The sequence below is a fragment of the Pristiophorus japonicus genome, chromosome 14 (assembly GCF_044704955.1).
Source record: "Pristiophorus japonicus isolate sPriJap1 chromosome 14, sPriJap1.hap1, whole genome shotgun sequence".
Taxonomy (NCBI): domain Eukaryota; kingdom Metazoa; phylum Chordata; class Chondrichthyes; family Pristiophoridae; genus Pristiophorus; species Pristiophorus japonicus.
The window spans coordinates 66,300,706-66,325,872 of record NC_091990.1 but is presented as its reverse complement, the minus strand read 5'-3'; the positions used below and the strand labels follow the sequence as shown (position 1 = coordinate 66,325,872).

The following is a 25,167-nucleotide window of genomic DNA, read 5'->3' as shown; positions in this document are numbered from 1 at the left end:
GCAGATTCCGTGTGAGCACAGATTACCAACATGCTCGCTCCATGGTGTCCGCAGTCTCAGGGCCTGGGCGGACAGGGCCTGGCAGTGTGAGCTGCTGTATGACGTGCTGCTACATACAACGCAGGCAAAGCTGGTGCTGCCACGGAAGCTCTGAGCTCCTCAGGTAGCTGTGGGCCGAGGCTAACTCCACACCTCCTTATCAAAGTGCAACATGCAGAACACACGTCAGCAAAGTTTGAGGGAATTTAAAACACACACAATAATTTACAGTTAATGATAAAACATTCCAGCTTCTTCACTCTAAGCTCAACAGTTCCTCGAGTTTCTACCAGTACTGTGATCTCAGTTTTTATATAATAGATAGACTTCTGTTTGTTCAGTCACTGGGATACCCAAGGTCTGCCAGTCACCAGGGACAGGGTCCGGATCAAAGCCGTGCATCGGGATTTGCTCAGGTTCCAGCTCCACCCGACAGGCAGCACTGAGCGATAATGTATTGGACTCAGACTCTGGTGCTCACATGCTGCCCCTTTCCAGCAACTGGAACAGGAGGCGGGAGACAGGGGGAGGGGAGCGGGGGCAGGAGCGGGGTGGGGGAACAGGAGTGAGGGACAGGGGGAGGGGGACGGGGGCGGGGTAACAGGGGGCGGGGCGGAGGTGTACAGCAGGATGGGAGACAGGGGGCAGGGGCAGGAGCAGAGGCGAGTTTACAAGGAGAGGGGGACGGGGGGGAGCAGGGGATGGGATACATGGGACGGGGGAGGGGGTACATGGGGTGGGAGACGGGGGAGGGGGGGACAGGGGGAGGGGAGACATGGGGCGGGAGTGGGGGGAGGGGATACATGGGGCGGGGGAGGGGGGGACAGGGGGAGGGGAGACATGGGGCGGGAGCGGGGGGAGGGGATACATGGGGCGGGGGTGGGGGCCGGGGAAAGGGGCGGGAGTGGGGGGCAGGGGGCGGGGATACATGGGGCGGGAGTGGGGGGAGGGGATACATGGGGCGGGGGAGGGGGGGACAGGGGGAGGGGAGACATGGGGCAGGAGCGGGGGGAGGGGATACATGGGGCGGGGGTGGGGGCCGGGGAGAGGGGCGGGAGTGGTGGGCAGGGGGCGGGGATACATGGGGCGGGAGCGGCGGGAGGGGATACATGGGGCGGGGTTGGAGGCCGGGGAGGGGGGGACAGGGCCGGTACAGACCAGCACACAAGATGCACAGGAGCAGGCCCCAGCCACACTTGACTCAATACCGCACATTGCTCCCACTGCCCTCCAGCCTACTCCACCATCCTCCTGTGTCTCTGAGCTACTCCATAAGGGACATGGGCTGCGATGGTGCCCATCTCCTGCGCACCTTCCACATGGAACATTTGATCGTCAAAGAAAATGTGGGGCCGGATTTTCTGCAGGAGCGGCCCCTTGGGAGCCCCGGCCAGGAACAGAGCCTCATCCGTCTCCAGGCCCCAGCTCCGCAGGGTCTTCAGCGCCCGGGCCCCTGAGCTGGCCGCACTCCGAGCCGTTACCAGGTATGTGCGGATCGGGCACTTCAAACGCTGGCCTTTCGCGTAAAACTTCTTCTGTAACTTTCCCAGGGATTCCAAAAATCCTTTGAGAGGCCCCTGAAACAGGTAATTAATACAATTCACCGAGAGCATAGAGACCCTTCACACTCACAGTGCAGTGTTCACACACAGTGAACGAGTGTTCACACTCACAGTGCAGAGAATGTTCACACTCAACAGTGCAGAGAGTGTTCACACTCACAGTGCAGAGAATGTTCACACTCTCAGTGCAGAGAATGTTCACACTCACAGTGCAGAGAGTGTTCACACTCACCGTGCAGAGTGTTCACACTCACACTGATGGAATGGTCAGTATTACGATGGGATCTGTACCTCTCAGTAAAACACCAAGAGCTGACTGAGAGACCTCGGTGCCCCACACAGCGGAGCTGTGCGACATTTGCAATGGGTCAGATACATGACACACTCACACTCCATCCCCACTGTCTCCACACTCCACCCAGCTCCTTCCTCACCCTTTAACCTGCAAGCAATCTTACCATGGCTAATGGTTTGTTTTCATTAGTCTGTTCATGCTCAAAGAATTTTTCTAATCCATGCTCCTTGACAATCTGCTCCGATTCATCTGAAAAAAGGACCGCATCTCCATCAAAAGCCACCCTCAGTTGGCTCTCCGACACACTGAAGTCCTTATAGGGACTGAAGATCGTGGCGGCAGCAATCCCTGGCAAAGAGAAAAAACTCAGTCAGTACCTAAGTCCAAATCAGAGCGTGACCGGAACATGCCCAGAACCTGGTTGGTCCCTGCGCACTGCGACAGGAGGGTGGGCAGTGGACAAGCACGAGGTCGATGTTGGGGTTTGGAGGGGCGGGGGGAAGGGAGGTTGGGGTGGGGCTGGGGGACAGGGTGAGTGGTGAGGATGAGGGTTTTAAAAAATTCATTCACAGGATATGGGCATCACTGGCATTTATTGCCCATCCCTAATTGCCCCTTGAGAAGGTGGTGGTGAGCCGCCTTCTTGAACCGCTGCAGTCCGTGTGGTGAAGGTGCGCCCACAGTGCTGTTAGGGAGGGAGTTCCAGGATTGTGACCCAGCGACGATAAAGGAACACCGATATATTTCCAAGTCAGGAGGGTGTGTGGTGGGACGGGGAGGGGATTGTGGTGGGGGAGGGGATTGTGGTGGGGAGGGGAGGGCTGGAGAAGGGGATTGTGGTCGGGGAGGAGATTGTGGTGGGGAGGGGAGGGGATTGTGGTGGGGGAGGAGATTGTGGTGGGGAGGGGAGGGGATTGTGGTGGGGGAGGAGATTGTGGCGGGGAGGGGAGGGGATTGTGGTAGGGAGGGGAGGGGATTGTGGTGGGGGAGGGGATTGTGGTGGGGTGGGGAGGGGATTGTGTTGGGGTGGGGAGGGGATTGTGTTGGGGTGGGGAGAGGATTGTGGTGGGGAGGGGAGGGGTGGAGAAGGGGATTGTGTTGGGGCGGGGAGGGGATTATGGTGCTTTCGCCTCCGCAGATTGGGCCTCCGGGACTCCGGGGTTGCTGCCGTGGCCGGCTCTGAGTTGGCCGAAGGGACTCTGGGGCCGGAACTACCCGAAACTACTGCTCAACACCCAGCTTACGCTCGGGCCCCCGGCGGCATCTGGACGTCTGGGCCCCCTTCGGGGACGACTGGGCCTGTACTTCCCCGCGGTGCTCCGGGTGTGGCCTGGCCAGGGCTTTGTGCAGCTGCAGAGAGCTGGCAGCGCCCATGGAGCGGTGCCAAGGGAGTAACCTACTACTGACTTACATTTTAATCAACTTTTAAACTTTTAATCAACTTGAGAAACTTTTTAAACATTTGGGAAAACTTTTAAACTTTTAAACAACATGGAGAAATGTTTTAAAACCTCTGGAGAAACTTTTAAATAATTTTAGAAAACTTTTTTTTTTAAACTTTGGAAGAAACTTTAAAACATCCCTCGGAACTCCAGCGGACAACTGACCTTCCTAATGCCAGCCCCCAACCAAGCCTCGGGCCTCCTACCATCAAGGGCGCTACTTGGCGACGAGCTTACGGCCAACACCTCGCCGTAGGTAATTAGGCCCATATAGCAGTACCTGGTCTCCAGTCATCTTGGACCCCCTTGCCACTGGACCAAGACCTCGCTCAGCTAAGCCTGTGTGGTAGCCGGTATGCAACGACCACCCCACGTTAAAAGAACTCACGCACAGGCATCTTCCACTTCGTTAACATGAAGTTCTGGACCTGGAACATCAGGACCCTCACGGACAACTCCAATAGCGACAGGCCAGAACGCCGCACCGCCATAGTTGCCCGGGAACTTAGACGCTTTGACATCACCCTAAGCGAGACCCGGCGGGCAGGGGAAGGCCAGCTCAAGGAACAAGGTGGAGGTTACACCTTCTTCTGAAAAGGGAAACCAGAGGCAGAACGCCATCTTCATGGAGTCAGCCTCGCCGTCAAAAATGAGCTGGTCGACTGCCTCAGAGACTCCCTCTGCGGGGTTAACGAACGCCTCATGACTCTTCGTCTTACCCTATCCCAGAAAAAATGCGCCACAGTCATCAGTGCGTATGCCCCAACACTCGATGCAATGGATGAGACCAAAGAGGGTTTTTATTCCAACCTCGAAACATCCTTGTCCCGTGTTCCCGCGGGCGACAAATTGATCCTCCTGGGTGACTTCAAAATTACAGGCGGCTCAAGGCTGAGGTCCAACAAAAAACCCAGGACCTAAAGAACAGGTGGTGGATGGAGAAAGCACAGGAGCTACAACAACTGGCCGACAGCCAAGATATGCGAGGATTCTTCACTGCAGTCAAGACCACCTATGGTCCAAACTCCCAAGGCCCCACCCCACTGCTGGCCAAGAACGGGGAAACACTCATCAAGGACACCAAGGCTGTCAGGGCCCGCTGGAAGATCTCCTCAATTGGGACTCTGCCTTTGACTCGAGTGTTCTCGACTCCATCCCGCAGCATCTGACCCGCCACCACCTCAGTGAAACCCCAACATTGCACGAGGTTGGAAAAGCCATAAAACAGCTTAAGAACAACAAGGCTACGGGAGCGGATGGAATCCCTGCTGAGGCACTGAAGTATGGTGGAGAGGCACTGTTGGCGTGGATACATGACCTCATCTCTCTCATCTGGAGGGAGGAGAGCATGCCGGGAGATCGCAGAGATGCAGTGATCGTGACCATCTTTAAAAAAGGGGACAAGTCCGACTGTGGCAACTACAGAGGAATCTCCCTGCTATCAGCCACTGGGAAAGTTGTCGCGAGAGTTCTCCTCAACCGTCTTCTCCCTGTGGCCGAGGAGCTCCTCCCGGAATCACAGTGCGGATTTCGTCCCTTACGGGGCACAACGGACATGATCTTTGCAGCGCGACAGCTACAGGAAAAATGCAGGGAGCAGTGCCAGCCCTTATACATGGCCTTCTTCAACCTTACAAAGGCCTTTGACATTGTCAACCGTGAGGGTCTATGGAGCGTCCTCTTCCGTTTCGGATGCCCTCAGTTTTGTCAACATCCTCCGCCTGCTCCACGACGCCATGCAGGCCGTGATCCTTACCAACGGATTTATTACAGACCCAATCCACATCCGGACCGGGGTCAAGCAGGGCTGCGTCATCGCTCCAACCCTTTTCTCAATCTTCCTCGCTGCCATGCTCCACCTCACAGTTGACAAGTTCCCCGCTGGAGTGGAACTAAACTACAGAACCAGTGGGAACTAGTTCAACCTTCGCCGTCTCCAGGCCAGGTCCAAGACGATCCCAACCTCTGTTGTCGAGCTACAGTACGCGGACGATGCCTGCATCTGCGCACATACAGAGGATGAACTCCAGGACATAGTCGACGTATTTACTGAGGTGTACGAAAGCATGGACCTTAAGCTAAACATCCGTAAGACAAAGGTCCTCCACCAGCCTGTCCTCACCACACAGCACTGGCCCCCAGTCATCAAGATCCACGGCGTGGCCCTAGACAACGTGGACCATTTCCCATACCTCGGGAGCCTCTTATCAACAAAAGCAGACGTTGATGCAGAGATTCAACACCGCCTCCAGTGTGCCAGGACAGTCTTCGGCTGTCTGAAGAAAAGAGTGTTCGAAGACCAGGCCCTCAAATCTGCCACCAAGCTCATGGTCTACAGCGCTGTAGTAATACCCGCCCTCAGAGATATGGACCATGTACAGTAGACACCTCAAGTCACTGGAGAAATACCATCAACGATGTCTCCGCAAGATCCTACAAATGAAAAAGAGTGGGAGAGCGATAGTGATAGGGGATTCAATGGTGAGGGGAATAGATAGGCGTTTCTGCAGCCGCAACCGAGACTCCAGGATGGTATGTTGCCTCCCTGGTGCAAGGGTCAAGGATGTCTCGGAGCGGGTGCAGGACATTCTAAAAAGGGAGGGAGAACAGCCAGTTGTCGTGGTGCACATTGGTACCAAAGACATAGGTAAAAAAAGGGATGAGGTCCTACGAAACGAATTTAAGGAGCTAGGAGCTAAATTAAAAAGTAGGACCTCAAAAGTAGTAATCTCGGGATTGCTACCAGTGCCACGTGATAGTCAGAGTAGGAATCGCAGGATAGCTCAGATGAATACGTGGTGCAGCAGGAAGGGATTCAAATTCCTGGGGCATTGGAACCGGTTCTGGGGGAGGTGGGACCAGTACAAACCGGACGGTCTGCACCTGGGCAGGACCAGAACCAATGTCCTAGGGGGAGTGTTTGCTAGTGCTGTTGGGGAGGAGTTAAACTAATATGGCAGGGGGATGGGAACCAATGCAGGGAGACAGAGGGAGACAAAAAGGAGGCAAAAGCAAAAGACAGAAAGGAGATGAGGAAAAGTGGAGGGCAGAGAAACCCAAGGCAAAGAACAAAAAGGGCCACTGTACAGCAAAATTCTAAAAGGACAAAGGGTGTTAAAAAAACAAGCCTGAAGGCTTTGTGTCTTAATGCAAGGAGTATCCGCAATAAGGTGGATGAATTAACTGTGCAAATAGATGTTAACAAATATGATGTGATTGGGATTATGGAGACGTGGCTCCAGGATGATCAGGGCTGGGAACTCAACATCCAGGGGTATTCAACATTCAGGAAGGATAGAATAAAAGGAAAAGGAGGTGGGGTAGCATTGCTGGTTAAAGAGGAGATTAATGCAATAGTTAGGAAGGACATTAGCTTGGATGATGTGGAATCTATATGGGTAGAGCTGCAGAACACCAAAGGGCAAAAAACGTTAGTGGGAGTTGTGTACAGACCTCCAAACAGTAGTAGTGATGTTGGGGAGGGTATCAAACAGGAAATTAGGGGTGCATGCAATAAAGGTGCAGCAGTTATAATGGGTGACTTTAATATGCACATAGATTGGGCGAGCCAAACTGGAAGCAATACGGTGGAGGAGGATTTCCTGGAGTGCATAAGGGATGGTTTTCTAGACCAATATGTCGAGGAACCAACTAGGGGGGAGGCCATCTTAGACTGGGTGTTGTGTAATGAGAGAGGATTAATTAGCAATCTCATTGTGCGAGGCCCCTTGGGGAAGAGTGACCATAATATGGTGGAATTCTGCATTAGGATGGAGAATGAAACAGTTAATTCAGAGACCATGGTTCAGAACTTAAAGAAGGGTAACTTTGAAGGTACGAGGCGTGAATTGGCTAGGATAGATTGGCGAATGATACTTAAGGGGTTGACTGTGGATGGGCAATGGCAGACATTTAGAGACCGCATGGATGAACTACAACAATTGTACATTCCTGTCTGGCGTAAAAATAAAAAAGGGAAGGTGGCTCAACTGTGGCTATCAAGGGAAATCAGGGATAGTATTAAAGCCAAGGAAGTGGCATACAAATTGGCCAGAAATAGCAGTGAACCCGGAGACTGGGAGAAATTTAGAACTCAGCAGAGGAGGACAAAGGGTTTGATTAGGGCAGGGAAAATGGAGTACGAGAAGAAGCTTGCAGGGAACATTAAGGTGGATTGCAAAAGTTTCCATCGGTATGTAAAGAGAAAAAGGTTAGTAAAGACAAACATAGGTCCCCTGCAGTCAGAATCAGGGGAAGTCATAACTGGGAACAAAGAAATGGCAGACCAATTGAACAAGTACTTTGGTTCGGTATTCACTAAGGAGGACACCAACAACCTTCCAGATATAAAAGGGGTCAGAGGGTCTAGTAAGGAGGAGGAACTGAGGGAAATCTTTATTAGTCGGGAAATTGTGTTGGGGAAATTGATGGGATTGAAGGCCGATAAATCCCCAGGGCCTGATGGACTGCATCCCAGAGTACTTAAGGAGGTGGCCTTGGAAATAGTGGATGCATTGACAGTCATTTTCCAACATTCCATTGACTCTGGATCAGTTCCTATCGAGTGGAGGGTAGCCAATGTAACCCCACTTTTTAAAAAAGGAGGGAGAGAGAAAACAGGGAATTATAGACCGGTCAGCCTGACCTCAGTAGTGGGTAAAATGATGGAATCAATTATTAAGGATGTCATAGTAGTGCATTTGGAAAATGGTGACATGATAGGTCCAAGTCAGCATGGATTTTTGAAAGGGAAATCATGCTTGACAAACCTTCTGGAATTTTTTGAGGATGTTTCCAGTAAAGTGGACAAGGGAGAACCAGTTGATGTGGTATATTTGGACTTTCAGAAGGCTTTCGACAAGGTCCCACACAAGAGATTAATGCGCAAAGTTAAAGCACATGGGACTGGGGGTAGTGTGCTGACGTGGATTGAGAACTGGTTGTCAGACAGGAAGCAAAGAGTAGGAGTAAATGGGTACTTTTCAGAATGGCAGGCAGTGACTAGTGGGGTACCGCAAGGTTCTGTGCTGGGGCCCCAGCTGTTTACATTGTACATTAATGATTTAGACGAGGGGATTAAATGTAGTATCTCCAAATTTGCAGATGACACTAAGTTGGGTGGCAGTGTGAGCTGCGAGGAGGATGCTATGAGGCTGCAGAGTGACTTGGATAGGTTAGGTGAGTGGGCAAATGCATGGCAGATGAAGTATAATGTGGATAAATGTGAGGTTATCCACTTTGGTGGTAAAAACAGAGAGACAGACTATTATTTGAATGGTGACAGATTAGGAAAAGGGGAGGTGCAACGAGACCTGGGTGTCATGGTACATCAGTCATTGAAGGTTGGCATGCAGGTACAGCAGGCGGTTAAGAAAGCAAATGGCATGTTGGCCTTCATAGTGAGGGGATTTGAGTACAGGGGCAGGGAGGTGTTGCTACAGTTGTACAGGGCCTTGGTGAGGTCACACCTGGAGTATTGTGTACAGTTTTGGTCTCCTAACTTGAGGAAGGACATTCTTGCTATTGAGGGAGTGCAGCGAAGATTCACCAGACTGATTCCCGGGATGGTGGGACTGACCTATCAAGAAAGACTGGATCAACTGGGCTTGTATTCACTGGAGTTCAGAAGAATGAGAGGGGACCTCATAGAAACGTTTAAAATTCTGACGGGTTTGGACAGGTTAGATGCAGGAAGAATGTTCCCAATGTTGGGGAAGTCCAGAACCAGGGGTCACAGTCTAAGGATAAGGGACAAGCCATTTAGGACCGAGATGAGGAGAAACTTCTTCACCCAGAGCGTGGTGAACCTGTGGAATTCTCTACCACAGAAAGTAGTTGAGGCCAATTCACTAAATATATTCAAAAGGGAGTTAGATGAAGTCCTTACTACTCGGGGGATCAAGGGGTATGGCGAGAAAGCAGGAAGGGGGTACTGAAGTGCATGTTCAGCCATGAACTCATTGAATGGCGGTGCAGGCTAGAAGGGCTGAATGGCCTACACCTGCACCTATTTTCTATGTTTCTATGTTTCTAAATCCCCTGGGATCAGGCGCACCAACATTAGGTGAGGATGGGTGGGGGAGGGGAGGTGTGGGGGAGGGGATTGTGATGGGGAGGAGAGGGGTGGGGAGGGGTAGAGAAGGAGATTGCGGTGGGGGAGGGGTGGGGTGGGGAGGAGAGGTGTGGGGGAAGGGATTGTGGTGGGGTTGGGGTGGGGGAGGGGAGGGGTGGGGAGGGGTAGAGAAGGGGATTGTGGTGGGGGAAGGGAGGGGTGGGGTGGGGGTGGGGTGGGGATTGTGGGGTGGGGGTGATGTCGAGCGGGGACTGCTGAGAGAGTGTTGAGTCTCTAACACACTGTCAGCCTGTGGGGAAAGGTTGGCTCGCGGTTAGTGTGCGAGGGTAAGGTTCTGTGCCAGCTGGCTGCAGGCCTAATTCCGCTGTGGTTGGCATGTGTCGCACTGCTATATATGGGCAGCTATGCCACTGCTGTGTGCAAGTGATGACATGAATTCAGCCTCGATAATGTGAGGCAGCAGGTGGAGTGGGGGACTGGACAATAATATACTGCAGCAGGAGAATCAGAAACACTCACATCAGACACTGTCAGAGAATTGGACAGCTCAGAGGGAGGCCATTTGGCCCATCATGTCTGAGCCGGCTCTGCAAGAGTGATCCAATAAGTCCTATTCCCGAACACTATCTACATAACCGTGCAAATATTTCCCCTTCGAGTTCCATCAGATCCCGGCAGCTCATTTCACAGCCCGTAACACCATTAGTGGTGCTCAAAGAGGCTCAGTGCAGGGCCCCAATTTACTGGAGAGAGAGTGGAATGTGCTCTGTGATCAGTGTGGCCTTTGTTCAGTGTGGCTTTTAAAGTGACCTTCCACATTTCCAACAAATACATAATGGCCTTGAAATTCCGGCCTCTCCGGGTCCGTACGGGATGCGTACGGGGTGCGTGCGAGGTGCATACGGAGTGCGTACGGAGTGCCTGCGGGGTGCGTACGGGGTGCGTGCAGGGTGCGTACGGGGTGCGTGCGAGGTGCCTACGGGGTGCGTACGGAGTGCGTGCGAGGTGCGTGCGGGGTGCGTACGGGGTGCGTACGGAGTGCGTGCAGGGTGCGTACGGAGTGCGTGCGAGGTGCGTGCAGGGTGCGTACGGAGTGCATATGGAGTGTGTATGGGGTGCGTGCTGGGTACGTGCGAGGTGCGTGCGGGGTGTGTACGGACCCGGGAAGGCGTCGCAAAAGCCGGTTTTCAGTGCACAATGCTCATGCGCCAAAAAAAACAGCTTTTCCGATCTGTAAAGCTGGAGCTCAACAGATCCTCCGTATCTCGGGAGCGAGGACATTTGCACGGGCAAGATTGCGGGATTTACCCATATCCTGCCCGGCAAGTGTTCTCAAAACTCTTGCGCCTGATAAAAGCAGGTGCATAGCCTACTGTTGCAGGTGTAAGAGTTTCAAAACACACAAAAACATAATAAAATAAAATAAAAACACATTTTATTTTTAAAAAGCCTGCCCACTACATTAAATTTATTTTAAACCATAATTTAAAAAACTTTAAAAAAATCGGAATTAAAGAAAAATACATAAATAACTTTAATTTAAATTAATATTAAATATGTAGTGTATTTTTTCTAATTTTTATTAGTGTTTTGTGTGTTTGGAGGGTTTCTCATTCATAATAATGGGAAGTCCAACTTACGGAATTCCCATTATTGTGAATGACAGCATACTTTACCGTGATTGGCTGCCCAGAGCCATGTGACTGCAGCTCCAGCCCTGCGTACGTCCTGACGTTCACGCGCTGCGACATGCAGTCAGTGGAGGCCTCAGGGCCGGGAACTCGCATGGGCACAGCAGGAACAGATAGGTGCGCATCTTTTTTATAGAATCCAGTCGAACACCCGTGGGAAGGAGAAACCAGGATTTCTGGGCCAATATATACACAGACCATTATAGAACTGAACGCACAGAAAGAGGATATCCGGTCTCCCCCATTGTGCATTGCCAGGCAGTCCATGTCTGAACAACCCTCTGTGGGCACTCATTCCCCTAACCACCCTTTGCTCTTCAATTCACCACCTCCAGTTATTGTCTCACTCAGAGAGGAAATAGGTTTTCTGGATTTGTTTGAGCAAAGCCCACAGAACTTTGAACATCTCTACTGAATCTCCTTATAATTTTCTTTCTGTTCCTGTCGTCTCTCCTCTTAGTCAATCTCTTCTTCACCTTTGAAATCCTTCTTCAGGCATGGTAGCACTCTCGCCTCTGAGTCAGAAGGTTGTGGGTTCAAGTCCCACTCCAGGGATTTGAGCACATATCTCTAGGCTGGCACTCCCAGTGCAGTGCTGAGGGAGTGCTGCACTGTCGGAGGTGCCGTCTTTCAGCTGAGACGTTAAACCAAGGCCCCTCAAACAACATAACAAAACAACTGATTATTTGGTCATTGTTGTTTGTGGGAGCTTGCTGTGCACAAACTGGCTGCCGCATTTCCCACATTACAACAGTGACTACACTTCAAAAAGTACTTCATTGGCTGTAAAGCACATTGGGACGTCCGGTGGTGGAGACAGGTGCTTTAAATAAATGCAAGTCTTCCTTTTTGTCATGTATCCTACATGACTACTGTTGGTACTATCACAAGAGGGCACTGCAGTGGGAGACTTGTATATTACCTGTACAGGTGTGCCTGGCCTAATATAAAAGGCAGGCCACCAGGTGTGATCGTCACTTTGGAGTTAACAAATAAAGGACTAAGGTCACTACAGTTCAAGTACAACACATTACATCGTGGAGTCATTATTAGAGCATCCAAGGACACAACAATTGGCGACAAGATTACGGATCTTCACGCGAAAATGGCTACCCTTGGTATGTTGCAGCAGTTCGCCGATGGTGATGATTGGGATGCCTTTGTGGAGAGACTCGACCATTTCTTCACAGCAAACGACCTGGCAGGAGACGACCCGGCCACACTGACTGATAAGTGCAGAGCTATCCTGCTAACCAGTTGTGGGCCCACCATTTATGGCCTCGTCAGGGACTTGCTGGCACCAGCGAAGACAACGACTAAGACGTACAAGGTACTCGTAACCCTGATCCATGAGCAATTCAAGCCCAAGGAGAGCATCCTCACAGCCAGACACCGGTTCTACACCCACCGACGGCCCGAAGGCCAGGAAATCGCGAAAAACGTCGCCAACCTCAGGAGACTGGTGGCACTGTGTGATTTCGGCGACCACCTCACCGAAGCACTGCGGGAAATTTTTGTCATTGGAATCGGCCATGAGGTCCTTCTTCATAAGCTACTATCTGTGGATACCACAGTCACACTGCAGAAGGCCGTCTCTGTGAGCCAGGCATTCATGACCTCGACCTGCGGCTCTAGGTGGATTACTCATCCTCAGGACTCAAACCCGGCAAGTACTGTGCACAGAATGGCACCTTTTAGAGATTGGACTGTAGAACGCGAATCTTCTCAGGGAAGAGAGAACAGGCCCCAGAGTCCCTTAACTCAGAGTCTGCTGAGGGGGGCTAATCGAGTAGCACCATGCTGGCATGGTGGAGGGAATCACAGGGCTCACCAGGGCCACTTTAAAGACTATGTGTTTAAAAGCTGCAGTACAAAGGGCCACCTTCAGCGAATGTGTAAGAGAAATATGACTCACTGAGTCGATGAAGAGTCTGCAGATGGCCATGAACCCAGCACGGATTATGAATCAATAGGCAGAGAGGCAGCTCAGCCACACGATGAGGTGTATGGCATGTTTACCTGCACCACCGAGTGTTCCCTGCTGAAGATGGAAGTCGAGATAGATCGCGTTCCAGTCTTCATGGCAGTGGACACAGGCGCGAGCCAGTCAGTAATGAATCAAGAAGCCTTTGAGAGGCTATGGGACAATCAGGCTGAACGACCCAAGTTGGTCCCAGTTCAGACAAAGTTGCGCACCTACACCGATGAAATTATCCTAGTCATTGGTAGTACGAATGTAAAGGTACTCCATGATGGCGCAGTGTACAAGTTACCCCCGTGGATTGTTGCAGGTGATCGGCAGAAGGTGGATGGAAAAGATCCATTGGAACTGGGAAGACTTCAACCCTCCAGCGATCGATGTCCTCCGCGTTCAGAGGCACCAGAGAGCAGACCAGCACAGCACCCGAGGCACAGACCGCTCAGCAGAACTGCGTGGAGATGATCCAGCTGAGATGACCCGAATGCACCTTCTAGGCTCCGGAGGAAGAAAATCGGATCCAAAGGCGACTTCCCAGCTTCGGTGGCAGAATCCGGGGAGAAGAGGATCACAGCAGTCGACATCGTGGATGGAGGAAAGATGCGCCCAAACCCCGAGGTGAGGCACTGAGAAAAAAGGTGGCAGTGACCAGACCACGAGGTGCAGCGCTGATGGAGCAACACGTGGCACCAAACGGAGAAGAGGATTGGCGTAAAGCAAGCAAGGCTCTCTTAAAGGAGATCTGCAACCTACTACAATTAAAGGGACAGTTCCACACACTCAAGCAATGTAATAGCAACTGTGAGTTAGACAAGATGTGTAACTGATGATCAGAGTTGTGTACATGCAACCAGCGAGGAAAAATCGCGCGATCGCAATCGGAGCTACAGAGTATCCATCATAAGTAATGAAAAGTTGTGCGATGTAGGATTTCAACTGCACGCAGCCAATGCAGCGGGCAGACACCCATCGGGAGCATACAGGTCCAGCAAGCTACCCAATGCTGTAGCCTGCGTCCCTAGGACCAGAGTATGGCCACAAGCAGCCAACACACATGAGCTGCAGAGCAAGCGACCTCAGGAGGTCGATACCTGCCCCTGATCGGCTCCCCCTCACAGGCACCCGATGGCACCAACCACCATGAGCCTGAAAGAGCAAATTGTGCTAAGGCGCAGCCCCCAGACCCCATCGCCACCAAGGCCATACCCGTAAATGAAGGGTCACCCGCCACAGTCCCCCCAAAGGGGACCGGGACCAGCCAGGATCCCAAACCAAATAACGCCCAGGCCAACGAGTCAGCAGTTCCCTGTGCACTGCTAGGCGACAGCTCCTCAGGGAGCAGCAGTGACCCTGGACGCAAGGAGAGGACAGGGAGGTCACAGGCATCTGTGAACCTGCCCGATGCTAGGCCCGAGAGCAGGCAACTTGAGCCAACCGGGTTCCCACTGCCAGCACTGGGCACTGCGCTGCCACCAGACTGCAGGGACACCATCCAGCAGTCTGGAATTAGTTTGTCCTTTCGCACCGGTCACTGCATCGATAATGTATCTCACTAGTCTAACGTACTTGTCTCACACCGGAACCACAAATGTATATGAATGCAATGAGCCTCCAGCATAATCTATATGTGGGGGGGTGGGGGCGGAGGCACAGAATGGAGTGGTCAGGGACACACACAAACAGTAACCATCAGCACTCTACTGCACCAACCGCTCACCCAAGATTGAAACGACCTGCCAAGGGTCAATCAGATAGAGCCTAGAGAGAGCTAAGCCCAGAGCACAATCAATGCAGAGGCGATTTGCACTCAAGGCTCAGGGGAGAGTGATGTCATGCATCCTACATGGCTACTGTTGGTACTATCACAAGGTGTGCCACCAGAGGGCACTGCAGTGGGAGACTTGTAGGTTACCTGTACAGGTGTGCCTGGCCTAATATAAAAGGCAGGCCACCAGGTGTGATCCTCACTCTGGAGTTAACAAATAAAGGACTAAGGTCACTACAGTTCAAGTACAACACACTGCCTCGTGGAGTCATTGTTAGAGCATCCAAGGACACAACACTTTTCTACAAACAAGACGCCCAACACCAGATACGATGTTGTGCTTACAGCCTGACCAATCATTTATACAGGTTTACTGGTACCTCTTGGGGTTTCACATGCCAGGCCCCTGTTTAGATAAGCAGTTTTATTAACTTGTCTTCCCACTTTCAGTATCTGAGGAGAAGAAATTGGGGACCGCCTCGTTTGAAAGTTTTCAAAATTAGCGCCAGGCGCTAATGTTATCAAGCTTTCAAATAATTTGGCGTTTGCGCTCCAGGAAGCGGAGTGCTAAATCAGGCTTGTAAGGGGGATAAAAGATGGTCACTAAAGTGGATACTGAAGGCAGTGAATGGATCTGACACATGGTTCAGATTGTAGGGCTTATCAGTATTAGGAGGGTTTGAGGAATCGGGAGTTCCTCTACCTTACGGTAGGGATTGTAATTGACCAATTGTATGTAACGCTCGCTTACACACTCGCTGATACACTAGCTGACACACTCGCTTACACACTCGCTTACACACTCGCTTGTACACTTGCTTGTACACTCGCTTGAATGGGTTTTAAGAAGGGGTAACAGCAAAGCTTGATGGTTAATGAACTTCCATCGTGGCCACGGTGAAATTCCGGTTCCTTTTCAAAGTGTGAATATGAAACCTTCACCACATTGGAAAAGAGATAAAAGACACTTTATGTTGGTAATGATTTTAAATTACGGGAAAGTTTCTACTGCAGTAAAGGAGATTTAAATTTTCGGTTTGAAAACCTTTTTAAAATGAATGCCGTATTCTGATATTGGGAAAGGTTTAACATTTTTTTTTCCGCAAAGTCACGTAATGACGTCAGGCCTTCTTACAAACCGGCAGAGGATTAAACCTTTCCACTGACAGCTGTTTTATTTAGTTCACCAAACAACTTTGGCATCGCTGCATGAAATTAAAAAAAAATTACTGGACATTATTAATTTGGGCTTCTTAATTGGAAGTGAATATTTTCCCACGTTTCAGAAGGAAAATAAATTGTAACGGTTATAAAGAATTAAAAAAAAATGTGTATTCTTTAATAAGAAGCAACATATCTAGAATACATCATAACACAAGGGAAAAGACAAATGCCCAAGGTCAGAAAGGAGGCGATTAGATCAATTCCAAAGTCAGGGACTGTGAAAGGGGTCATGCAGGTACTAGGGCTATTCCACTACTGCAGAAATGTTATCGCCAAATATGCCGAGATGGCCCAAGCTATACAGGACCCGGTCAAAGGGGGGAAACCCTTCCAAGATCAGGAAACTGCATTTGTAAAGTTCAAACAAGCTCTCACAAGTTTTGTCTTCACGAAGGAAGACATAAATAACCTTCTAGAAATACTAGGGGACCGAGGGTCTAGTGAGAAGGAGGAACTGAAGGAAATTCTTCTTAGTCAGGAAATTGTGTTAGGGAAATTGATGGGACTGAAGGCCGATAAATCCCCAGGGCCTGATAGTCTGCATCCCAGAGTACTTAAGAAAGTGGCCCTAGAAATAGTGGATGCATTGATGGTCATTTTCCAACATTCTATAGACTCTGGATCAGTTCCTATCAATTGGAGGGTAGCTAATGTAACACCACTTTTTAAAAAAGGAGGAAGAGAGAAAACAGGGAATTATATACCTGTTAGCCTGACATCGGTAGTGGGGAAAATGTTGGAATCAATTATTAAAGATGTAATAGCAGCACATTTGGAAAGCAGTGACAGGATTGGTCCAAGTCAGCATGGATTTATGAAAGGGAAATCATGCTTGACAAATCTTCTAGAATTTTTTGAGGATGTAACTAGTAGAGTGGACAATGGAGAACTAGTGGATGTGGTGTATTTGGACTTTCAAAAGGCTTTTGATAAGGTCCCACACAAGAGATTAGTGTGCAAAATTAAAGTATATGGTATTGGGGGTAATGTATTGACATGGATAAAGAACTGGTTGGCAGTCAGGAAGCAAAGAGTAGGAATAAACAAGTCCTTTTCAGAATGGCAGGCAGTGGCTAGTGGGGTACCGCAAGGCTCAGTGCTGGGATCCCAGCTATTTACAATATACATTAATGATTTAGACGAAGGAATTGAATGTAATATCTCCAAGTTTGCAGATGACATTAAGCTGGGTGTCAGTGTGAGCTGTGAGGAGGATGCTAAGAGGCTGCAGGGTGATTGGACAGGTTAGGTGAGTGGGCAAATGCATGGCAGATGCAATATAATGTAGATAAATGTGAGGTTATCCACTTTGGTGGCAAAAACAGGAAGGCAGAATATTATCTGAATGGTGACAGATTAGGAAAAGAGGAGGTGCAACGAGACCTGGATGTCATGGTTCATCAATCATTGAAAGTTGGCATGCAGGTACAGCAGGCGGCAAAGAAGGCAAGTGGTATGTTGGCCTTCATAGTGAGAGGATTTGAGTATAGGAGCAGGGATGTCTTACTGCAGTTGTACAGGGCCTTGGTGAGGCCACACCTTGAATATTGTGTCTAGTTTTGGTCTCCTAATCTGAGGAAGGACGTTCTTGCTATTAAGGGAGTTCAGCGAAGGTTCACCAGACTGATTCCCGGGATGGCAGGACTGACATATGAAGAAAGACTGGATCGACTAGGCTTATATTCACTGGAATTTAGAAGAATGAGAGGGGATCTCATAGAAACATATAAAATTCTGACAGGACTGGACAGGTTAGATGCAAGAAGAATGTTCCCGATGTTGGAGAAGTCCAGAACCAGGGGTCACAGTCTAAGGATAAGGGATAAGCCATTTAGGACCGAGATGAGGAGAAACTTCTTCACTCAGAGAATTGTGAACCTGTGGAATTCTCTACCACAGAAAGTTGTTGAGGCCAGTTCGTTAGATATATTCAAAAGGGATTTAGATGTGGCCCTCACAGTTAAAGGGATCACGGGGTATGAAGAGAAAGCAGGAATGGGGTACTGAAGTTGCAAAATGATTAGCCATGATCATATTGAATGGTGGTACAGGCTCGAAGGGCTGAATGGCCTACTCCTGCACCTATTTTCTAGGTTTCTATGTTTCTATCCTCCAGCCCTGGGATTACCCGACCAGAATCTATACCTACCACAGTAACGATCATAATGCGGTCGTGACTCAATTACACGGGTACAGACATAGGCCAGTGGCATAGTAATGTTGGGACACGTTATCCTACATACCCAGCATTCTTTGGTAGAATTGCTTAACACAGGAAGGCTAAAAACAGTATCCGACGTACGAAGAGCTAGTTGGGAAGCAATGCTCTTACCCCCCCAACGGGACGGTAACAATAAAAGACAACTGTAACAATGCTGCAGGGTGGATCATTACGGAGGGAGAGGAGCATCAGTGTAGCCCGACAGGAGAAGACGAGTAGTCAGGCTAGTGAAACCCCGCTTGAGGAGGCAGACATGGATCTATACATAGATGGGTCCCGGCACCATATCAACAGGACATATGAACGGGATGGGCCGTGGTAGATAGGAGCGGACAGGTTAGAAGGGAAGGATGGCTAGAAGGGTGTTTATCGGCTCAAGTGGCTGAATTGGTGGCTCTCACTGAGGCTCTGAGAATGGCCAAGGGGAAAGAGTAAACATCTATACAGATAGTCGGTATGCTTTTGGAGTAGTGCATGATGATAGCCTGGAGTAGACGGAGATACATGACTTCAGGAGGAGAGCTAATGTACAATCGGGCCTGAGGAAGTAAATATGCTTAAGGTACATGGAGAAGCCACTCCACAGGAAAAGGAGGGGCGGAAACAGAGAGGGGCCTAACAAAGGACCGATGAGGTATGGAGGAAAGATGGGAATTTATACCACGAGTATGTCCATACAGGTAGAACCAACATGATAAGCTCGATGTCCAGATGGGACATCAGCCCCGACAGAAAGGACCCTGGGAAAACTTACTGATAGATTTTACTGGACTGTTACCCAGCAACAAGGGAAAGATATACTGCCTAGTGATAATACCCCGATGGGGAATGCCACTACAGATCAAGGTACACACTTCACAGGGAAGATAATGAAACTGGCCTGCGCTTTACTAGGGATCAGACAAAAATATCCCACACTATCTGGAATCTTCCAGATTGGTGGAACGAATGAATAGGACCATAAAAGCGGCCCAAGCCAAGGCAATCAAAGAGACTGGAAAGGGATGGGTAGACAGGTTACCCCGAGTACTGATGAAGCACAGGGCAACCCCGAATCGGATGACAGATCTGACACCCTTTGAACTAATGACCGAAAGGGCTATGGGACTGCCAGAAGTCTTGGTTACAGGAAGCGAGGACATAGGACCATATAAAGACAGGATACGGAGGTTTGTGATGGAACTCTGTTAGCAGTTATATGATTTAAAAGCACAGGTTAGAGACCAGCAAGTAATCAATACCCCAAATAGGCAGTCAGCTGATGGTGAGGATTATCCCAGAGAGGTCGGGGCTCGCACCAAAGTGGACCGGACCCCATCAGGTAATGGTAAATGACACGTGCGCCTGCGTAGTTATAAGGGGTATCGGCAAGTGGAAACACTGGACCCAGTTGAAAAACATAGTCACTAACTAACCGATGGCGACCGGGAAATATTGTTTTTTGCAGGATTCTGGTGCTCGTGGGAACAACGTGGGGTAACATCCTCATACCAAGGACAACAGGCTGAGGGACGGCAAGGCCTGTATTATGGGGACTCGGGTGACATTAGTTGTGATAAAGAATCAAAAACGCTGACGGAGCAATAGTAGACTTAAATTGCAGCATCGGAATAACGGGCATAAAACAACGTAACAAGGAAACAAAATAACACTGTGGATGGGCCAGTAATACGGGACTAATTAGTGTGAATAAGATCGTGGTGTGTTTTATAACCAGGAAGGGGGGAACGATTCTGCACTCGGGAGATTTCACTCAACATCTCTGAATGGTGGTGGAGGGGTATCTCCCGAGATAGACCCACCAACACAGCCCCACCCACTACTTTAGCAACAGTGAGCACTACCAGGGCCCCGACCACCACACCCCCAGTACCACCAACGTGTCCAACTATGAACGTTGGGGAAAAAGGGGGATTGGTAATAAGGCAGACCGAGGATAAGATACACTTTAGGGTACGTCAGCGAATAATTCCACAGACTTAACCATTCCCAGCTTCTGCAGGTCAAACAACCAGTTTGTATAAGCCTGTATAAACACCTGACCCTGCAAGCACTTGAAGGCCCTCAATCAAAAACCATGTGGAAAGAGGGTCAGGTGAAAAACAGGACCAGGGAAAAAGAGGGATATTAGAAATGGTAGGCGCGGGATATGTGGCGGTAAACACTATAGACCTGCACACGATAGATGACCGGGTCGACGCCCTAACCCGAACCTTACAGGGATTGTTGGAGAGGGAATTGTCACACGTTGCAAGACCACGCCAGAACTAGAGTGGAAAGAAACTTGAGCAGAACCACAGACAGAAATAATATGCACAGGGTACGGTGCATGGTTACTCAGGGGTAGACAACATAACCTAGAGCAACTTCAAAATGGAAAGGTGCCGGATTGGATAACACTTGATGTATTTACCAACTGGACTTTGGATAAAAACATGACTCATGCATGTGAGTTGCTGAAAAAGTCATACTTGGGTCCCAAGGCCAGATGTGTAACTGGACCTTTAAATATAATAGGTTTTGTACTATCAACACCACAGTATGATGTGACAAAGGGAGATCCCCTATACCAAACAAATAATATAGAGGATATAAGAAATCAAACTCGCGTGTGGTACCATGACAATCCAGATATGTAATTGAAGAGAGCAACAGTACTAAGAGTCTCAGCATAGATGACTGTTATAAAATTAACCAAGTTTTATTTTGAGACCCACTACGAATGATCAAAGATGACTGTGGATGACCAAGTGGATGGGTGCACCTTGAGTATCACCCCCTTACCATGGGACTACGAAACTACCGCTGTTCCACGAGGAAATGGGGAAAGGAGTGTGAGCGCCAGGGCGACTGAGATGACGGTCACAAATAAGGGAGGAGATACCTCATGCGCCATCAATGGATAGGGACTTCTGCTTTACCCCGCACGTTTAAACATAGAAACGTAGAAAATAGGTGCAGGAGTAGGCCATTTGGCCCTTCGAGCCTACACCACCATTCAATAAGATCATGGCTGATCGTTCCCTCAGTACCACTTTCCTGCTTTCTCTCCATACCCCTTGATCCCCTTAGCCGTAAGGGCCATATCTAACTCCCTCTTGAATATATCCAATGAACTGGCATCAACAACTCTCTGCAGTAGGGAATTCCACAGGTTAACAACTCCCTGAGTGAAGAAGTTTCTACTCATCTCAGTCCTAAATGGCCTACCCCTTATCCTAAGACTGTGTCCCCTGGTTCTGGACTTCTCCAACATCGGGAACATTCTACCTGCATCTAACTTGTTCCGTCCCGTCAGAATCTTATATGTTTCTATGAGATCCCCTCTCATCCTTCTAAACTCCAATGTATAAAGGCCCAGTTGATCCAGTCTCTCCTCATATATCAGTCCTGCCATCCCGGGAATCAGTCTGGTGAACCTTCGCTGCACTCCCTCAATAGCAAGAATGCCCTTCCTCAGATTAGGAGACCAAAACTGAACACAATATTCCAGGTGAGGTCTCACCAAGGCCCTGTACAACTGCATTAAGACCTCCCTGCTCCTATACTCAAATCCCCTAGCTATGAAGGCCAACATACCATTTGCCTCTTCACCGCCTGTTGTACCTGTATGCCAACTTTCAATGACTGCTGAACCATGACATCCAGATCTCGTTGCACCTCCCCTTTTCCTAATTTGCCGCCATTCAGATAATATTCTGTTTTCGGGTTTTTGCCCCCAAAGTGGATAACCTCACATTTATCCACATTATACTGCATCTGCCATGCATTTGCCCACTCACCTAACCTGTTCAAGTCACTCTGCAGCCTCTTAGCATCCCCCTCACAGCTCACACCACCACCCAGTTTAGTATCTTCTGCAAACTTGGAGATATTACACTCAATTCGTACATCTAAATCATTGATGTATATTGTAAAGAGCTGGGGTCCCAGCACTGAGCCCTGCAGCACTCCACTAGTCACTGTCTGCCACAATGCCAAGGATCTGTTCATCCCGACTCTCTGCTTCCTGTCTGCCAACCAGTTCTCTATCCATGTCAGTATATTACTCCCAATACCATGTGTTTTGATTTTGCACACCAATCTCTTGTGTGGGACCTTGTCAAAGGCCTTTTGAAAGTCCAAATACACCACATCCACTGGTTCTCCCTTGTCCACTCTGCTAGTTACATTCTCAAAAAATTCCAGAAGATTTGTCAAGCATGATTTCCCCTTCATAAATCTATGCTGACTTGGACCTATCCTGTCACTGCTTTCCAAATGCGCTGCTATTTCATCCTTAATAATTGATTCCAACAGTTTCTCCACTACTGATAGCAGGCTAACGAGTCTATAATTACCCGCTTTCTCTCTCCCTCCCTTTTTAAAAAGTGGTGTTACATTAGTAACCCTCCAGTCCATAGGAACTGATTCAGAGTCGATAGACTGTTGGAAAATGATCACCAATGTATCCACTATTTCTAGGTCCACTTCCTTAAGTACTCTGGGATGCAGACTATCAGGCTCCGGGGATTTATCGGCCTTCAATCCCATCAATTTCCCTAACACAATTTCCCTCCTAATAAGGATATCCTTCAGTTCCTCCTTCTCACTAAACCCTCGGTCCCCTAGTACTTCCAGAAGGTTATTTGTGTCTTCCTTCGTGAAGACAGAACCAAAGTATTTGTTCAACAGGTCTGCCATTTCTTTGTCCCCCATTATAAATTCACCTGAATCCGACTGCAAGGGACCTATGTTTGTCTTCACTAATCTTTTTCTCTTCACATATCTATAGAAGCTTTTGCAGTCAGTTTTTATGTTCCCAGCAAGCTTCTTCTCCTACTCTATTTTCCCCCTCTTAATTAAACCCTTTGTCCTTCTCTGCTGAATTCTAAATTTCTCCCAGTCTTCAGGTTTGCTGCTTTTTCTGGCCAATTCATATGCCTCTTCCTTGGATTTAACACTATCCTTAATTTCCCTTGTCAGCCACGGTTGAGCCATCTTCCCAGTTTTATTTTTACTCCAGACAGGGATGTACAATTACTGAAGTTCATCCATGTGATTTTTAAATGTTTGCCATTGCCTATCCACCGTCAACCCTTTTAAGTATCACTTGCCAGTCTATCCTAGGCAATTCACACCTCAAACCATCGAAGTTACCTTTCCTTAAGTTCAGGACCCTAGTTTCTGAATTAACTGTGTCACTCTCCATCTTAATAAAGAATTCTACCATGTTATGGTCACTCTTCCCCAAGGGGTCTCACACAACAAGATTGCTAATTAGTCCTTTCTCATTACACATCACCCAGTCTCGGATGGGCAGCTCTCTAGTTGGTTCCTCGACATATTGGTCGCGAAAACCATCCCTAATACACTCCAGGAAATCTTCATCCACCGTATTGCTACCAGTTTGGTTAGCCCAATCAATATATAAATTAAAGTCACCCATGATAACCTTTATTACCTTTATTGTACCTTTATTGCATGCATCTCTAATTTCTTGTTTGATGCTGTGCCCAACCTTACTCCTACTGTTTGGTGGTCTGTACACAACTCGCACTAGCGTTTTCTGCCCCTTGGTATTCCGTAGCTCCACCCATGCTGATTCTACATCATCCAAGCTAATGTCCTTACTTACTATTGCATTAATTTCCTCTTTAACCAGCAATGTCACCCCGCCTCCTTTTCCTTTCCGTCTATTCTTCCTAAATGTTGAATACCCTGGATGTTGAGTTCCCAACCTTGGTCACCCTGGAGCCATGTCTCCATGATGCCAATTACATCATACCCATTAATTGCTATCTGCGCAGTTAATTCATCCACCTTATTCCGAATACTCCTCGCATTGAGGCACAGAGCCTTCAGGCTTGTCTTTCTAACACACTTTGCTCCTTTAGAATTTTGCTGTAATGTGGCCCTTTTTACTTTATGCCTTAGGTTTCTCTGCCCTCCACTTTTATTTTTCTTCTTTCTATCTTTTGCTTCTGTCCCCATTCTACTTCCCTCTGTCTCCCTGCATAGGTTCCCATCCCCCTGCCATATTAGTTTAACTCCTCCCCAATGGCACGAGCAAACATTCCCCCTAGGACATTGGTTCCAGTCCTGCCTAGGTGCAGACTGTCCGGTTTTTACTGGTCCCACCTCCCCCAGAGCCGGTTCCAATGTCGCAGGAATTTGAATCCCTCCCCGCTGCACCACTCCTCAAGCCATGTATTCATGTGAGCTATCCTGCGATTCCTACTCTGACTAGCATGTGGCACTGGTAGCAATCCTGAGATTACTACTTTTGAGGTCCTACTTTTTAATTTAGCTCCTAGCTCCCTAAATTTGTCTTGTAGGACCTCATCCCATTTTTTACCTATGTCTTTGGTACCTATATGCACCACGACAACTGGCTGTTCACCCTCCCTTTTCAGGATGCCCTGCACCCGCTCTGAGACATCCTTGACCCTTGCACCAGGGAGGCAACATACCATCCTGGAGTCTCGGTTGCGGCCGCAGAAACATCTATCTATTCCCCTTACAATCAAACCCCTATCACTATAGCTCTCCCACTCTTTTTCCTGCCCTCCTGTGCAGCAGAGCCACCCATGCTGCCATGAACTTGGCTGCTGCTGCCCTCCCCTGATGAATCATCCCCCCCAACAGTACCCAAAGTGGTGTATCTGTTTTGCAGTGGGATGACCGCAAGGAACCCCTGCACTACCTTCCTTACACTGCTTTTCCTGTTGGTCACCCATCCCCTATCTGGCTGTATACCCTTTACCTGTGGTAAGACCAACTCACTAAATGTGCTATTCACGTCATTCTCAGCATTGTGGATGCTCCAGAGTTCATCCACCCTCAGCTCCAGTGCCGCAATGCGGTCCGACAGGAGCTGCAGGCGGATGCACTTCCT

At 49.1% G+C, this 25,167-nt stretch overlaps 2 protein-coding genes across 2 annotated transcripts in view; one reads left to right on the top strand and one right to left on the bottom strand.

Moving 5' to 3' along the window:
- nipal3 (NIPA like domain containing 3) overlaps positions 1-25,167 on the top strand; it is a 144,809-nt gene that overhangs the window by 119,285 nt on the left and 357 nt on the right. The gene's annotated exons all lie outside the window — the stretch shown is intronic.
- LOC139279934 (cytosolic 5'-nucleotidase 1A-like) overlaps positions 1,005-25,167 on the bottom strand; it is a 205,934-nt gene continuing 181,771 nt past the window's right edge. Inside the window, exons 5-6 of the mRNA XM_070899277.1 lie at positions 2,060-2,244; positions 1,005-1,616 (exon numbers count right to left, since the gene is read on the bottom strand). Of these exons, the coding sequence (XP_070755378.1) occupies positions 1,275-1,616; positions 2,060-2,244 (527 nt within the window). The 3' untranslated portion in view covers positions 1,005-1,274. The remainder of the gene's footprint in view (positions 1,617-2,059; positions 2,245-25,167) is intronic.